We start from the raw sequence: 19,601 nt of genomic DNA on the forward strand, positions 1-19,601 counted from the left end.
GCAATTATTGCAACAAAGACGTTTGAATATTTTATTCAATCTTGACAGCATCGCCTGTTTATGTGATTTGGAGAACAGTTGTGATGTTCTCTAAAAGGTCACTTCTCACAATCTCCAGTTTATAGTGGAAATGATATCGTATACCTCGAATTGCATTGCACATTCCAAGTTTCTTAGGAGATCTGACTGAAGTTTTTTACGCACGTTTTTTGTATCTAATATTTGTTTTAATTTTAAAGATTTTGTGATCATTTCTAAAATAAAAAAAGTTCATCATAATCGTTCAACCTGCAACCTCAAATTAATTAGCTTCTTATTTAAATAATACGCTTTAAATCTAAATACGTAATGCTTATGTACGATATTTACTTCTCAAGTGAAATCTCAATGATACGTATTTTTTAATATAACTATAGTGTTGGCAAATATTTGTAGTTTCAATACGAAAACAGATGTTTATCGAATAATATTAAAATACTGAGATTTAATTCATTGTAAATTTTATTGTACTGTTTAGATACAATTTTAAATTAATTGTCAAAAATTGTAATAATTAACCGTGGAAGTTAATGTTGGGGTAATATGATGTATTATTTATTCAACGTTTTGGACAGAATTACAGTATGCATCATCAAGGCAGTTGTGTCCTGTCCTGCCCTGACCGAAACGTTGGCTTAAGATGGCGGTGGTGCAACACGGCATAATACTTAAAAAATAAATCACTTTAACACTTTTAAACGTGAAAATCTCAAATCATATCGAAATAATAATTAAAGTACTTTTACCGATTGGAAAAATCTTGAAAATTTTGTTTTTTCACATTTTTACTGTTTCTACCTGTGGTTTTCATTGTTCTACCTACTTTATGACACCCGGTTTTAACATGACATTGATTTGATATATTTCAATATCCTATCTTTGATACGTACTATAATATATATTGACCAAATGAAACGGATACTCAAATAACGTATTATATTTTGCTATCAATTATCTCAGTACTATTTTCACACAACCAAGAATATAGTGGTTTTGAAATATCTCACTTGGATGCATTAATCACTATCCGAGTCTACAAATTGCAAGTTGCGGCTGTAATACACATACAATTAGACATCCCCTAGAACTGAGTGTTCGATAGTCCTCTGCAAGTCCGATACCCACTCTGTAGGGACTTTTCATACAAACTGATCTAGATAATATGTATACACGGGCGTTGATTTATTATTCTGCACCAGAGATTCCAAAACTTATTATCACCGCGCACCCCTCCATTATAATATATCATTGGAATTGAATTTTTCGAGAAAAACAATATTTTCACAGAAACACGTGTACATGTGTTCAACTGCACGGAATATAGTAGAATATTATATCAATTCGGGAGGCGGGCTTGGGTGCCGCCGCCCCGGAAACCATTTATTGGATAACAAACACCTCGGCCATAGGTCACCCCAATTGGTTCGCTACGTTTAATGATTTAGAAGGTGTGCCCGGGTTCATCGGGGAGGTGTGTTCAGGATACGCCTATCTGGCTTGCCAGATCGGGAGAGGTTGATTTGGGGAAAAGCTTTGATCTCTCCAACTGGTCCTTCGACCTATCCCCCATGGCAGGGATATAGTCCGTCCGTCACTCCTAGACACACTGATCCCTACATAACTCTCATACCCTTTACCTTCCCAGAACTTCATTTATTTATTTTCCATAAAAAGACCCTTCACACAGCATCCCAAAAGAAGACATATCCTCTTCAGGAAAAAAACACAGAGTCAAAAGTCATTGATGTACGGAGCGTTGAAGATATTTGGAGAGCTACCAGAAGAAATAAAATCAGAAGAAAACATAAAAACATTTAAAATTAAATTAAGAAAATATGTGATTGATTCATTTTAAATGTGTTACCATAATTATATGTATATTTATATGTATATAAGGATTGTATTAGGACATAGATAACTATGTACCTACTTAAAATACCACAATAAACAATTAAGGCCTCCTGTGTTGGGTTAATGTTAAAAAATAAAGCCTTAAAAACATATCTCATATATATAATAACAATTAAGGTTAGCATAGTACTTTTCTTCCGCATGAGTTCTGTATCGTAATAAAATATTTTACTTTTGATAATTGTTCCACTGAATATTATGTACGTATTATAATATAATAATGTATAATATATGTATATATATTATGTATAATATATTTATAAAAAAGTTTATATATTTCACAAAAAAAATTTCATACAAATTTTACATATATTTATAAATATTTTTACTCTTGACTCTGTGCAGAAAGGGGCAGTCCGGTTGATGCCTTGTTTTGAGGAACTATCGTAATCGATCTCTTCCACACCGGTGCATAGTCGAAAAATATCCTAAACGCGGACCCAAATTTCGTAAACTGCTGGCGTTTGTCACATTAGAACGGGTCGTTTCTACGATTCGTTCAATAGCTCGACTGTCGATTGATTTGCCAGCCTATTTGTTTACTTTCTCCCACTACATACGTGTCTTCAAGACCCATGTTTATTGCTCCTTATCCTTGCGAATTTTCTGTATTTAAGTGGAGAATGCAAAAAAATATATGTTGAAATAATATGTCAAGTTATTTTTTAAAAATTTGAATAAATGCATTGCCCCTGAACCATCACTGTCCCTTAGATATCTCACTTTGAGAATCACTGCTCTTTACCTTCATTTCACTTTACAATCGAAAAATCGATCTCGCCTCGCCTCGGCTCAATATAATAATAATAATAAATAAATATAATACACAACAACACACAAACAGATAAATAAAACAAAAATGATCGTGCCCGATTCGAGAAGCCGATTGTGATGTTTGAACGTCTAATAAAGGTTTAAAGGATATTTATTATAATTTATGGACGCCAGATAACACTTCACTTGTGGTGTTGGTACATTTGTTCTTTGTTGCTGCGATCTGTTATTACGCCTCGGCCGGCCGACACAGGACCCGAGCACAGAGAAGATGCGCTCTAATATGTTATTTAGGAGTAGTGACGTGATATGCAAATATGAGAATGCGCTCATATTTATAATGGCAGGAATGCGATTAATGTCGGTTTGTGATGGGAAAGTTCACACTTGCTTATTTATTAGAAACACAAAATATTTGTGTGAGATTCTGTTCACTTCTAAGCTGTCAAAAATACTAATTTCGGTTGTGCGTCTGTCTGTGGTTGTAACTCTGGTTAAATGAACTCGGATCCGTAACATTTTAATCGTTGAGAGGAAATTTGTAAGGAGAGATAACTACAACATTACCCACATTAGGTAAAAAAATAGTATGTATATCCTCCAAAATTTTAAAGCAAAATTACATTAATTGTCATTTTCAAAATTGGAACTGATGTGTCTAGAATTCAGGCAATTCAATCTTACCTGTAATATTTATATTTTTACCAGCAACTTATATAAATTATATTCTGAATTTCAGAGGCTTAGGATCACATGGGCCTAACTACAAAAGCTTGGTTTCGTTAATGTCATAATCTCAATTACATCTATTTTTCAACCACTTTTTAATTTAAATCACGATGAAAGAGAAAGGGCCTTTTTGGCCTGGAGCTCCGTATGTCTTTATTTCAAAAAGTGCCATAATCTCATTTATTAGTGACATTACTATCTCGTACATACAAATGTTTAAGAGATACAGATAGACTCATCAGTTGGGTATACAGTTGGGTATATGAGCATTCCAATCTTTCTTTGAGTTTATCACAAAACTATATTTTTGTAGATAGGTCCCTGTGATCCCAAGCCCAAGATTTGTAATGTGTATTTGTTTAAATTTCTCATAGTTGATCTTTACAAGAAAAGTAAGATTTCATAATTTTTCATCTTTTCCATTTTTAAGAAAGCGTCTTTACTTAACATAATATTCCGTGATTTTTCACGGGTCTGCGCTAGTCCCTTTAATAATTGCTATCAAAGTATTTTTTATTTGTTATTGATCTGTGAGTTTTTATCGTTATTGATAAAGGTGCTGCCACACGCAAAGCTCACATCAAAAGTTAATGTACAGCGCATCATCTTTTCTACCGACACACGACGCTATCAAATATTTCTTCCTATGGTAGGAGAGGGGGTCAGTTGAATTCGAGAGCGGCCGAGGAACATAATTTCATCTGTCAAAGTGACAACTTTACTTACTGACAGCTTGAGCACGTTTTAGAAATGGATGATACTTGTCGCCTATTGCTGGATCTGTTGGACAGCTCATCCTCAGATGATGATGCCGCCAACTATATAATTATAAATGCTATTTTTAAACTTTTTAGATTTTAAACAATCTGCGCGTAAATAGCGCATTTTCACATAACCTGACATAACCTCTCCGTCGAATCAGGAAATTCGCAGTTCGCACGCCCATCGACGAAAGCGACATATAATAAATTATTGTAAAATAAGCTCACGTCGATTTCCAAAAATGTCGAAGGCAAAGGCGGCAAGGACCAACACCAGGGCAGGGAACGAGAAGAGAGTACGAGAGCTGACGAGAGCAAACCAGATTACCCAGGAAAACAATTGAAAACAATCAACAAACGAACAAACTAGAAGCTTCTCTATGTAGGTATCAGGCCGTCCAACTTTATCAAAAAACCGAATGATATTACCATATAAACATACTGAGTTAAAAATATGATTAATTTTGAAAGGGCGAAAATTTGTTTACTTCAAATTCAAATATTGATTATATTTATATTTTAAATATATGTTAAGTATGTTTGCCAAATAAGGTTTTTTTATGTTTCTAAATTTACTAGCACACATGACGATATGAGCTAACATAATAAATAAGAAATGCATTATTAGGCTGCTTATGTCATGGCTGTCAAAGGGAACACGGAACTTAGTTGGTAGCTCCGTAATTAAAATGACCCCCCCCCCTTTTTACGACGGAGAGGGGGACGCATAACTTTTCAAATATCGCGTCGGGAGCGGTTACGTAAAATAAATTCGGTTAGCGAAGTTCAGAACCACACTTATAGCGTGTTATTTTTTACTTGTGTCGGGTATGTATGGGATTGTATGGCGAGCGCTATTGTGCTTTATATTATCTGTTGATGTGAACTTTGCGTGTGGCAGCACCTTAATTAAGTGCTGGGCTATATTTTTTTCGTACAAATTTGTATCGAAGGAACTTCTAGTTATCTTTTTTATTATGTTGGGCAACTAATTAATTTAAATACCTCGAATTATTAATATTTTCTAATGCGTGATACCTATTTAAGTTTTTGACAAATTATGCCTCTCCTTAGGCATTTGGCTGATGCATTAACATGTCCTGCGGGGTTTTTTCTTTCATTATTTGCATATCACGGAAATCAATGTAAACAAATAAATTAAAATAATGGCCATGTGGGATGTAAAATTGAAAAACATAATAAGTTTATACATCACCCGATGAGAAGTAAATAAATTAATTGATGAGAAAAAGGTATAAAAAAATCCAAAGAAACACAACAAACAAATGTCAAGGGGCGGGACGCAGGCAAGTCGGTAATTTAAAAATGACTCATTGAAGTTTTTTTCTCACTATAAATTCTCTTTAATTATAGATTTTAGCTCCATTGGCAAGAATTGTTATCATTTGTGATAAAATCGCTTTAATTTTTAAAATATCTTATAATCATTTTACAATATTTAATTTTTCTAAAAAAAAAATAATTTCTGACAGTTTTTTGTTTGTTTTATTATAGTGAGACCGTTTCATCCTTCAAATCCATTTTTAATCTGTCGCATGGCATTTAATTTAAAAAAAATAACAAAAAAATTAAAATGAAATAAAAATAAAATAACAATAAATAATTTATAAAATCGCGTCGTAGTGAACCATTTGTTGGTGATTGTAGCACCATTAACACAAGGAACACAGGGAATGCGAGTGTCATGTCGTCTTGTTGTAGATATACATTTACATTACGTGGGGAAGAACCGTCAGACAGACTCCCCGATGGAGTAGGCAGGGATGGATAACTACGACGAATCGTACCTGGAATAATAAGCTTCCATTATTAAGGAACATCTTGAGACATTTTTATGAAGACGAAGATTGAAAGTATATTTAAAAGTGACAGAGCTCATGATGGTAGAAATCATCACAAATAGTTCAGATCTAAATGTCACAGACAGATAATTTCACAGTGAAATTTTGAATCAAAGCACTAATCATAATTTGAGAGCTTTTTGTGCAACACATCGACAGATTTTGTGCGTTTAATTTGTTCCCTGTTTAGACCGGAGGATAATATATCGATGGCCTAGTATTGAACTGCAACAAACCCAAATCTGTTATTTGCAGATAATCAATATTGTGTTTTAGCGCATGTCTAAATATTTATGCAAAATTATCAACTTTCAGCAGTTTTCAGTGAAGTTTATACACATTAATTAAATTCACGGACACAATCGTCAGTTTCAAGTGGAAATAATTCGAAAGAGATGTGTATGAAACTGGGTAAGTACATCTAAAGATTCTCTTAAGAAGTTATTTCTATTGATTTTTTGCTGTTTAAAACTGGGAACTGTTTTGGCGAATTTTTGATACTCATATCATCCCTGCCACTGCGGCGCAAGACGATATGTCAAGAGACCAGTTGGAGAGGTCAAAGAGTCTCCCCAATTGGGGTGACCTACGGCGGAGGTGTTGGTTGTCCAATAAATCCAATAAAAGGCAAGGGGTACCCAAACCCACCATCCAAATTAATTCAAAATTTCATTAATCAAGAGTAAGAGCTTAGGTTCGGGTTTATCTGGTTTCTGGTTTCCCTTTTTTGTAAAATCTGTGCAAATATTTCACGTATTTAATAGCTATTATTTTATCAAATTCATATATTTTATACACTGCCACGCTAGTGATCATACAGACATTCATCATTTCTTCCGCATTCCCATAAACAACTTATGATGATACCAGCTTACTGCCTAAACGTGTGAGAATTACACCCGAACACTAGTTTAAAAATAATCATAGATGTTGTAATCGATTGTTGTAAAAACATAAATATCGTATATTAGACCTGTCCCGTGGTTATAAAGAATTATCACGTGAAGAACTCGTTTACCCGATTGTAATCCAAGACGTTCTCACTATTTAACTCGTGGCCTCTCACCCATATTATATTAACATGTATTTTAATTCGAATAAATAATGCTGGCTGTATATTTATCATTTGAAATAGATAAGAAGTGTGATTCGGGTGTTTATATTCACCTTTGATAACCCAATTCGAGCGAATGAAAGGTAAAAAAACGCAGCTCAACACCATTTATGTAGAGATACCTTGATGCTGTGTGGAAATTATGTATGTTCAAAAACGCACTAAAACATTAATCTAAATATAAACTTTTGTACATCCACCGAAGCGATTTTTGGCATATTCTGCCAAGTTGGAAAAACCTTTTGAGCGATCGCTTGTCATAAGGTGCCATACTTTTAATCTAAAAACATGGGATATGATTAACGCATAGGCGATAACTACTCGAAACCAGTGGGATATGGAATATGGCATCCCCAGACGGGTTATTTTGGAAGTGCACGGAGAAAAATGAGTATTGCTTATTTGTTAAAAATCTCTTCAAATTATTGGTAATCCGGTTTTGGTAAAACGGTTTTCTCCAAAGATTTCTAATATCTTTGGTTTTCTCCGTGTGGGAATGAATAAGTTCTCCATATGGGAATGAAGAAGTTCGGGAACTAACTTAAAAGTTTCGATTCTGAATTGTTGTCTCTCAATATGCTTATATTATTTGACTAGCATAAGCCCTTGAAAAATCACGGGATATTATAATTCCAATTTTGATAAGGTCGATTAAAATAATTTTGCGTTAAAATATTATACCATAGGTAGGTATCTATTTTATTTTAGTCTCAATAATTCTTCACACAAGCCGTTCCAATTTTGAAAATTACACTTACCTAAATGCAATGCAAATTTGGTTCCAGTGTTCATTAAACCAGAGTTATCGCAGATCGGACGCAAAATTGAAATTAATGGTTTTCATGATGATTGATATTTGAAATATGAATATATGTATGTAATCCCATTACAAATGTCTATTTGTATATGAATAGATACAGCTAGTCCCAAGTAGACCACTGGTATAAGGAGAAAAAAGTGACTGACTCGTAAGAGAAATGAATTGATTGAAAATATTGTTAAAAGTTTTTCACTCCACATATGGGCGGGCAGTGTAGTCTAAGAGTTGTCGTGTTATTCATGTTTATATTTGATTTACCTTACAAAAGTTGTTTTCAATCTGTCGTAAGTAACATTCATAAATAAATCATCATTTGGAAAATATACTTTTTTGAATCATTCCATGTCCTAGATAATAATGTAAAGCCTTCGGAATCATTAGCTTTAGCGATTGATTTATGTCTTATGTTTGGCTAAACAAACGGGAAATGTCAGACTATTTTGATATTCATGCGATAAGAAGATTCGGCAGAGCGGTCAGCTATGGCTTGCACTCTGTAGACTGTTTGTAGCTGTCGACTCTCTCTACTGGTGTAGTGACTAGTGACTCCACTGTGACTGTGTTCCGTGTATGGACAAACATGCAAGATGGATTAGCTCTCGGCGGAGCTTTAAGCCCACGTATCGTCAAGTTGGACGATTGGACGCGCTTTCGCCACGTTGTTTATTTCATTTGTCAAAGCAACATCGAAGTTTTGCTTAATCGAACATTTACCTACATGAACTTATTGTAATCTATATTTATTTTATATACTGTACTAGTATATTATTTAAAAATCCGTGTGGTATTTTTTTTCTTCATTTTATTGGAATAAATTCTGAAGGTAATAGGTACCCATCAACCAAATATGTATATGACCGAGTGGTTAGGGGCGTTGTTCCGGTATGACAGAGACTCTGGGTTTGATTACCATTTGCGACAATTACCTTTTTTAATTTTTTGTTCTTGCCTCGTTTAGATTTATAAGTAGGTATTATCTTCTAATGCAATGAAAAAAAAATTATATTCAAACATATGTAAGGTATATGGCGTGTAGTTTTATAGTAAGCGATTATTTTAAGCTTACATAAGTACCTATCTAACGAAAATATGGTTGATTGTTAAATAAAAATTCTTTAAATCGTAACTACTTGAAACATTACCTTAACACAAGTTTTTCTAAGCTGTAAATTTTCGATTATTAGCAGCTCGACTCTGCTTGAAGAAACGCTATGATTACAAGAAAACATTTTATCAAAGTTACCTTTAAAGAATACAACAATAATGGTTTCCTCTCTAGATAAAAGCAGTTTCAAACTGTTTCCAATCGAAATAAGTGTAGTTCCATACGCAAAGAACTTTTATTTGGAACTAGCGCAGACCGGTGAAATTCATGGGATAGTTTATAGGGTTTCAGTTTCAATTTGAAAAATGATATAAACAATTTTCTGTTATAAGTTTATATTACAGGAAGCTACCAGGTATTCCATCGCTTTTATTTTTTTACATTAGCTCCACACAGGAGGCTCCGAGGAAAAAAATATCTCAGGGCATGTCATCTTTGGGTATGCTGTGTGGACGGTTTTTTAGGTAAAGGAATGAGAGAAAGTTCTGGGAATTAAAAAGATGGGGAGAAGTCTGGGGTTCAATGTGTCCAGGAGTGAAGGACGCATGAATCCATTCCTCCTACGGCGGTGCAATGCGATGGGTCGAGTGTCCGGCTGGAGAGGTCAAAATGTCTCCGTCAACCAGCCTCTCCCGATACGACCCGCCACGAAGCTGGTGGGTAGGCGTATCCTGAACACACATCCCCCGATGAACCCGGGTACCCCTGCTAAACCACTAAACCTACCGAAGCACTTGGGGTGACCTATGGCAGGGGTTTTGGTTATCCAATAAATGGTTGCGGTACCCATACCCGCCTCCCAATTGAAGCTCCTCCTCCAACTGAACTCTTCACACAATCAGTCCCGATTTTCAAATTGACACTAAAATTCAAAGCAATTTTGACTTCATTAAACCAGAATTATGCAGGATACACTGAAAACAGAAATTAAGATTTTTATGTGATTATTTTACGAAAATCAGGTTGTTTGGGTGGCATTTTTTTCAAAAGTACATTCATTATTGACAAGCTTACAACACGCAAGGTATCCCTTATAGATTTAAAGACTCTATATACGTCACACATAAGCCAGTACCATACGGTCCAGCATCCTCCACATCTCCAGCCAGTCTCCCACGCCCAGAGATATATTGACAGCGGCCCTAACATACGACTTCATCCTGCCGCTGTAATAACACCCATAAACCAATCATCGCATAATTCCGCAATAAATATTCCCAGGAGAGATATTATAATAATTCGACGCTTTTCTAGTGTTCTTTTACATTTATAATTTATTTATTTTTGTAAAGGATCTCCGTTTCATCGCCTGTATACGGAGAATACTTACTGAGTATTGCTAATTTATTAAAAAATGTGGTCAAATTACTCGAATTCCTGTTAACAACGGGACTGCAGGCCTTAAACGAATGAATTGACAGGTTTTTCTAAAAAACTGTCGCTAAAACACGTATGTATTATTAGGATGTCGAAACACTTTTTCATAAAAATTCTAGTTTTGTAGCATTTCGTCATTCAAATCAATTCAATCAAAGGACTCCTGCATGAGCACGTATTACGATATGTTCTGAATGGACTATTTTATTAGGAAATGGATTGCAATCACGTTTTTCACAGGATTTCAATGTCTCAGCCAGACGCATTTTTCTCCGTGTTAGAGCTCTTGCTTATTAGCTAATGCTAATTTTGTGGTTTTAAATTAATACTTCTTGCTATATCCACTCGAGCGAATTTTTGCACATTTTGGCAAGCTTACAAAAAAGCTTTGAGCGATCGCTTGTCGTAATATGCCAAACTTATAGAACCTACAAATATGGGATAAACAGAGAAATTTAGTTGGATTCATTGGCTTTAAACAATAAAATGTAAAAATGTTGACAGGTTTTCTCGTTAGATTTAAAGTTCAGCTTGCTGAATATTTTTTTTAAGCCGGACAAGAGTCCCAACTGACGGTAAGAATATGGTACTATGGACTACGTCCACAATTGGGGTATGTTGGGAGGCCGAAGGTAGTGGAAATGGGAAGAGGAAGGTTGGAGAGTACCTGGCTATTCAGATCTGGTCACCAAAGCCATTCCAGGCATCGTTTCAATTTTGAATTTGTACCTGAGTATCTTGGACTGAACTATGTAAATGTGCTGCATACATATAACTTCATACATATTTATAAGCGTGCGCCGGGATTTGAATTTGCGATCTCCGGATTCATAATCGAAAGTCTTAGGTACACGTTGACCACGGAGGCCGTCATTATATTTTGAAGAAACCCTTAACCCATATTAAAATCATTAATTTGATTGTTCCTTTTTGTCCCCAGCGACCGAGAGGCCACCATAATGCGCGCCAACCTCTGGCTCTACCACTATTACACCGCCCAGAGCAAGTTGCAGTTCGGTTTGGCCTACAACGAGCCTGGGGCACTGGGAGAGCCTCCGCCTCCCGGGGGCGCCCCGGCCTCCGCCCCCCTGCTAGCGCCCCCTATGACCTCCAGCACGACCACCATACTACCCCCTAGGTCTCCGCACATCATACTGCAACAGACCCCGCAGCATCTCGCGCACTTGGGGTTTACTTACGAGAGGATGGATGCGGGACCTGTGGATTATTCGGTGCATACAATTGATGAAAGGTAAGTGATGAATTGATTCGAACAACTCATAACTTGCATTTTTCCCGTAATAAACATTTAACCTCTCCGGTCACGTTGTACTGTATCTGTCACCAAATTAAATGAGTCGTCTTCAAAAATCTCGTTCTATCTAATTGTTATTGATATGAACAGATTTAGAAAGAGACAAACTCATAGCTTTCTCTTTGTATTTAAAAGTTTACCATATAATTTGAAATAGTTCTACAAAACTGGTGAAGATTTGCCAATTTTATAAATGATTATTTTTATGCAAAACGAAAAAAAGTGAAGTTACAACAACCCATACATAAAATTCATTTGTATGACTAAACGTGTTTTTTAAGCTTCGTATAAAATGGTATAAAAAGTATACAAGGGAAAACCGTCGCTAAGCGATTTTAAAAACGTAAGCTAAGTTTGCGTTCAAAACTGTCAACTTTTCATTTGCATTAAGTCTGTTTGTAATATCTGAAAGAGTCTTTCATCTATCTGCTTTGTGAATACCTTGATTATATGATATTTGTGTCTAGATCAGAGGGGTTAACATTGCAATAAATACAATAACACTCACAGTACCACCCATTCTAACATAGACCTCCTCGTTACAGGTTCTCCTATCGCGGTGTAACGAAACATAAACTTTAAAATTTTCCCGCACGTATAGGTACAGATGTTTCATTCGCAACCTTATTGTCTATAGCAGATTATTTATTTATACATATAATTATATACGCTGGTACGGCATTCACCAACATTTGACATACATGTTAAGTAGCAACAGTAATCAAGAAATAAAAGTTTGCTTTTAGTTATATAGAAATTCAATGCAGTAAAATAGTATTATGCTTAGCTTAGTTATTGATATTGTTGATGGGTGTTATTATAGCCTACTTGTAACTATATTCCATGCAGTTTAACACATCTACAATTTCTGCGAAATCATTACCAACTGCATGTAATCTAGGTACAAGAGAGTATCTAAGTGACTAGGTCCTGATATAGTTGTTGTAATTAATAATAATTTTTGATCGAATAGTTCTAGTTGGTATGTTGAAGGTGAAGGCTTAAAAAATCAGGGCTGTCTACAAATCAATTAACAATTTTAAAAATAAAAGTCAAATCGACTACGACTTTTTTTATCTGAGAGTTTTAATAATATAGTTTCTATTGGTAGACCGAGCTAAAAGTCAAAATAACTTAGAAATTTGTCTGAAATTTGTCTTTGAATAGTGTCTGCCATTACGGAGAATAAAGCCAAGCATTTTTTATCCTTTATTTGTCACTGTATTGATGTGAAAAAAAAACAATTTGGAATAAAAAGAAATCAATAATTTCATTTTCAGAGGTGAGTGAAGAATAATAATTTTATATTGAAAGTTGAAAGGTTGATTTATTCTAAAAAATCGTATTATGTTGCATTTACTAATATTTAAATAGAATTTGAAATACATACAATTCAAAGATAGAAATATACGCCAATCTTGTAATTTATTTAAATGTGAACAAGTTTAAACAGCTTTACATCGTCGGCGAAAAGTAACACTTTGACATTGTTATCACATACAGTAACGGTATTATTAATACAAAGTATCGGACCTTAATGCGACCCTTGAGGTACACCACTTGTGACCTTCAATTTGTATGACAGATTATAATTATTTCTTACTTTTAGAATTCTATTAGTTAAGTAGATCTTTATCCATTCCAATAGTGTATCCTTTATTCCGATTTTGCTATTTATCCGAAGTTTATTGAGTATTTTATTGAGTTAACAATGTCATTAGGGTCACTACCACTTTTTCCTTCGAAATACATTTTTGTAAGTAGGCAGGGTTTATTTTTTCTTAGTGAATTTATGAGTTTAAAAAAAGTTTGTGACATTTTGAGGAATAGACTTTACCGTGTTAAGTATGTGTGTTTGATTTAATTAACTGCCGAGTATTTTACAGTCAGTTCTATATTTCATTTTTTTGTGCCAGATTATGTTGTTTTTTTATTAAGTGTTTTAAGTTATTATTAAACCATTTGGGATACTTTGATGGATTGATTTGAGTTGAGGGTACGTATCTATCGATAGCCGTGTTCATTATGGAGTAAAAAGATTCAAGATTATGGTAGGAATAGCGTTAGAGTGTGGGGACTATTGATTTACGTAATTTTACTGAATGATCGCTGCTAAAGCGTTGTCTGAAATGTGATGATTAGAATTAACTACCTTTTTAATTTGACTAAGTCCTAGGAAATTTGACATATTTATAATTTGATGAGCATTAGCAGAGCTATTAAAATGTATTGTTGGATTATTAATTTGGGTAATGCAGTCTATATTTTGAATATTTTAGTCACGGATTAGGAGCTTTCTACCTTCTGGATATTTCTGCTTGTGGGCTTCGAGATCTTCAATGCGGTTTTCGTATATTTGTATAATGGTCTAGTAATAAACACAACCAAGCATAATTTTTCCCAAGTTCGTCTTGAGCAGGACGAAAGGTTGTTCAATGTTTTTATGTTTGCATTTTAGCCAAGACAAAGATTTGGTAACAGATATTATTACACCCCCTTTTCATGATTTTGTGCTGGTATTTGTACTTCTATGTGGTAGTGGTATGTGTTATGAGAAGTGAAGACTAATTCCTCTGTATTTAAAGACGGATCAAACCATGTTTCAGTCATGAACTATATATTTCATGTGTACATAAGACTTAACCTGTCCCTCGAGGATCCCAACTTTGACGCCGACATCCAACGTGGTGCCAGAGAGGTTGGAAAGTTTATTGAGTAATTTAGCCATCTGATCTTTAGTTAGCTTTAGTGCTGGATTTGCTGGTACTATGAAATGCACTGATTTCTTACTTGGCCTAGTTTATATATGATAGTGCATCGGTGGCACTCATCTTGCAACTTAAAAATTTTGTAAACATTATTATATATTTGTAGGCGAGGAAACAACCCCGTTATTGAGTTTTCTGTGCAGGGAGGTAACCAAATAAGATAGAATCTTCGAATTTAGTTTTGTGATTGGTATATCTATGGCAGTAGTAGTGACTTCCTTCTATTTGACATGTGTAAGTGTCGCTACTACACTCTGATGACAATTGTGAAATTCAGTTAAATAACAAAGAATTACCGTACTTTTGGATTGGCAACTGCAATTTCTTACTCGAAAGTTACTTTAGATTTAGGTTGAATAAAAAAATAACTGATAAGAGTTTTAAAATAGGTTTTTACTGTTATATTTTGTGGAACAAAAAATATGTGATCACTGTGACACTTTTTATTGTTGTATTATTTAGCTAGCATTCGTGTTACAATCTTTCTTGATATAAAATGCTACGTTCGTTTTGGTAAAAAAAGCTTCCAGCTTCTTTTCAAGTCAAAGAAATGTCACCAATGGTTTCCAGCGTGTTACATTTTTTAAACTTCCAATACGAACAGCAGAACAGGATTTGAGGACCCATCATTGGGTTTGGTGTGATTACGATAGAGAAATTCTCGAAAATACCTAAACTACAAGTATGTTTTCTTCTTTAGATACCATCACTTGCCGCCGATGGAAGACGTGCGACGCACCCAGATACAAACTAACTCCAAAAGAAAAGCACGGCCTTTGAACGACTCAACTGAATCAAAATTGCAACTATTGGCATCAACATCGCCTTGTCCATCCCCGGCCATCATAGATACTGGGGGAGGAACTCTGATGTCTCTGACACACTCAACTTCAACGCGGAGATATAAAACTAGCGCTAATAACAATAATGTTAATAAGACGTCAGAACCAGCAGATTTCATAGATCAATGGAATCCAAGCCCTCCGTGGTCTGAGACAACTCTTCAAAAGGTTCCTGATATATCTCATCAGGAATTGAGTCCTTACGTGACTACTACACCTCCTACACCTAGTGGAACTCCTTTGGGGATATACAGTCATGGGCAAGGACATGCCTCGTTCAGCTTTGATTGGTCTCCGGAACAGTACGTGCCTCACGGACAGTACGCCGTTGGCGTTGGGGTGGCTGATGATGTGCAAACTGTCGGGTCTCATTGGCCAGACCATAGGTTGTTTCCTTTGCAGCCTCCGCCCTCGTCGAGGCTGCTACTTCCTCTGCATCTCGCAGAGAGGATAGATGGTGAAGTGCAGCCAATAGGTAAGTAACAAGATTTAGTGACGAAACTAGCTACCAGCATTACATTTTATTGTAGGAAATACTTAAATTTAATATTTTTTCCAAAAAAAAAGTACTATAATATAATATTGATAACTTACTAGTCCACAAACACCTTTACATGTTAAGCGATGTAAAGTCTCCCTATCTTTGTCCTCCCAGAACAATGATAGTTACGAACCAGCAATAGGGTATAAACGTCCTGTCGGCGAATGCCTTGATTATGAAAGCCTATGTCATCCGAACCTAACCTTATTAGCAGTAAATTCCGTTATTGTATAAAATTCACATTTCAGTTCTTATTTATACGATAATATCGATTTTCATTTAGTCGATTTCGTGACATGTCTACAATAACCGTCGGATTGGGATACACTCTTGCGAAATCCCAACACAACTGTTTCACTCGTGGGCGTATAACCAAAACCTTCCTACACAAATACACAGAAACTGAAAGCCCTCTAGCTGCAAATGAACATGTGTCCAATCGGATCGGATTCGTACCTTTTGATATCGTTACGTATTATAAACCAACGAAGTCAATTTTCAGATTTAGCTTTTATAGTATTAGGGCTAGTTAAACTAAATAAATAAACACCCAACAGCGTAAGAAATTGTGTAATATCGCCGGCCATCTTGGATATCAGTATTGAGTTTTTTTGAGTTTTGTTAAAACACACATGATGGTCTTTTATTATGTTCCGGAATCGCAAATATTGTATCCCAAATAATATCTGACATGTTAGGGTAGCTGTGGTTAACAGTTAGAAATGGAAAGGGATTCTGATTTACCCTTGGTGTTTGGTGTATGTCTTGTTGCAAATCGATATTATGGCCTCGAGGGACACTGCCAGGTCCACTGCAAAAGCTTCCGTAATTGAATCAAATAAAATGCACTGCGGCAGTACTAAACATGTTCACTGCACAGGTGTTCTTAACAGACAACATGTTCGTTTGTACGACAGACTTTAATAAGCGATTCCTTTGGAGTAGAAATTGTTGATGACATTTCAGTCTCCGATGACAAAAATTAAATAAACATTATTTTTCCTAGAACCGTCGTCTGCAAGAACGCCTGAGGACGGAACCACCCCAGCGTAGTCGTTATGAAGAAGATCTTCAAATCTCTGGACCAATCTGTGATGAATTTTATACTAGAAAAGCTGTCAATCATGCAATTAATACATATAATTCGAATGGCATTATTTTTGTAATCTGCTGTAGTGTAGAAAATTTTAAACTTAATTCTGTTGTTATAAATTTTACAGTTTAAGTTTTATAGAGAAAATGTTCTGCCGTAAATTATTTAGATATGTTATATTTATAATTTATTGCTAAGTTTTGTATCAAGTGCAATTTGGTAGTTTGTCTAATGTTAATTAGGTATTATTATTTTTTAAATTGAGATTCGTGCATAAAATGCCCAGTGAAAACTTTTTGTGTTAAATATTCTTGTATGTCAAGTGTACATAGATATTTAAAAAAAAATAAAAATTAATTGTAAATTCTGACTTTAAATCGTGCTGGAATTTTTTTTTAATATTTACCAGCTATTTAATTTATAAAATTTTGTATTATTTATTTTTAAAGGCTTTATGCTCAAGCACTATATTAATCATTGTGGTGGACTGGTTCCACGCGGAATAAAATGAGTATTGCCGATTTATTAAAATTCGGTTGAATACGGGATTGCAGGCCGCTTCCTAATAAACTTTTAGTGCATTCCTAATATAACGGAGGACGTGTTCATGCACCTACTTTTGCCTTAATAATATACAATGAAGAAATATTCTGATTTTAATGTACACGTGTTTCGATATCGTGATTATGCTAAAAGTTTATTAGGAATCCCATCAATTCATTTCAGGGCCTGCAGTCCCGTTTTTAACCGGATTACAAATAATTCCGAAGAGATTCTTAATAAATTAGCAATATTTTATATCGGTGAGTTTTGTTCGTGCAATTTGCAGTACCTTAATGTTTACTTTTTCTTTAGAGGCTTGGTGGATAGTGACCTTTGAGTCTTATAACGATGGGTAGAATTAGAATAATAGAGTGTAAGTACACTGTTTATTGTCGCACTAATTGTACAAGGTGCTTAAAGGAAGGTTACTTGTAAAAAGATACAATGAAAAAGCAGACATACCCATTTACACCTCGTCGTTATAATGATACCTCTTTCATTCATTTGGACGTACGTTCATTAAAATAATTATTGAAGCAATATTAATAACATTCAAATAGTGAAATAGAAATACACACATATTATATGAAATAGTAGGTTTACATGATTTAATTTAAAAAATATAATTTGTTCGTAATAGAGAAATACCTATTATCGGTTGGAAAAGAGGTGACGTCGTGTAATTGTGATGAAAACTTTTTTTATGTGAGTAGGTACCGCACAAGAGTCCCAACTGCTTACAGCCGTCTGGAGCCTGTGCAACTATGGCATCCCCGATTGGGGTATAGGATATGGGCTGAAGGAAGTGGGGAGAAGGCGATGGGGAGGAGGAAGGTGGTCAGGTACCTCGCTATTCAGATCGGGTCAAAAAAGGCTAAAGCCATTTTAGGCAAGGTTTCAATTCTGTATGGTGGTATTTTACCAGGGCAACACTGGAAGTATCTACCACCCAAATGGTGACCGGGTATATCATCAAAATGACAATTCAACACACCTACAAAAACTAGTGTAAAGTCATGAAATGTGATGAAACAAAAACTAGGTTATATATGTAACTATTAAACCTAGTTTTTGTTTCATTACTTTTAATTACAATATATTACTTTTTAAAAGTGTGTTGAATTTTCATTTTGATGAAATATCAAGGAACCATACCCACTCAAATAAACTAGGTACATATTATTTAAATTAAATATTTTGAAATAATACTAATTATTCAAATAAAATTTACTTGCAAATGCCGGGATTTTAACCCGCGACCTCCGTATTCGTAGCCAAGAAGAGTAACCACTCAACCACGGAGGCTGTCAAAATGAGTTTTTGATGGAATATAATTTTTAAATTGTTTAGAATTCCTAACATCCCATGAAGACGTCGTATTTTACATAAAATTATTTATGTTTCCTGGCAAATTTCTAATGCATCCTATTTACATCGTATTTAGATAGGTTTATAGAAAATATTTAAATAATCAACCCGCAAAAAACAAAGTTTCTTTACTACAGTAAATCTATTGTAAAACATAAAAATATATTTAGACTGACAATTATTTCGCATATTAACTGCTGTAATGTCATCCGATATCAGATAAATGGGTACATGTCAGCGTGTGTAGGTACATGATTGCCACCAAAAGTTGCATTGCCATCGACAACGAATCTTCAAGATTTGCATTCATTAATTTCCGAAAATAAAAGTGAAATTGAAATAGCTGTATTAAAGAATGTTTTATTTGAATTATTTCGCTCGGCAACTGTATAGTGATTTATGTTAGTAATAATAATTATATTTAGTAAATTAACATGTAAAAAGTTTTATTGAGAGAAAGTACAGAAAAAAAGTGTTCCTTTAGAAATATAAGCTTTTTCAGTAGAAACCTTAACGGACAATATAATATATTTTTACTATACATATTTTGTTTTAACTATGCATATAAAATGTACACAGTATTAAAAGAAAATGTTCTATTTTGTATGAATTATTTAATTGGATGATGTAAATTATTAC

At 34.6% G+C, this 19,601-nt stretch overlaps 1 protein-coding gene across 1 annotated transcript in view; it reads left to right on the forward strand.

The window, feature by feature from the left end:
• LOC149417704 (PAS domain-containing protein cky-1-like) overlaps positions 1-17,164 on the forward strand; it is a 207,912-nt gene extending 190,748 nt beyond the window's left edge. The window contains exons 9-11 of the mRNA XM_089640144.1: positions 11,433-11,744; positions 15,276-15,892; positions 16,965-17,164. Coding sequence (XP_089496270.1) covers positions 11,433-11,744; positions 15,276-15,892; positions 16,965-17,011 — 976 coding nt within the window. The 3' untranslated portion in view covers positions 17,012-17,164. The remainder of the gene's footprint in view (positions 1-11,432; positions 11,745-15,275; positions 15,893-16,964) is intronic.
• Positions 17,165-19,601: the final 2,437 nt, after the last annotated feature.

This window comes from Hesperophylax consimilis, chromosome 15 (assembly GCF_061612785.1).
Source record: "Hesperophylax consimilis isolate HC1 chromosome 15, BYU_Hcon_1.0, whole genome shotgun sequence".
Lineage (NCBI taxonomy): Eukaryota > Metazoa > Arthropoda > Insecta > Trichoptera > Limnephilidae > Hesperophylax > Hesperophylax consimilis.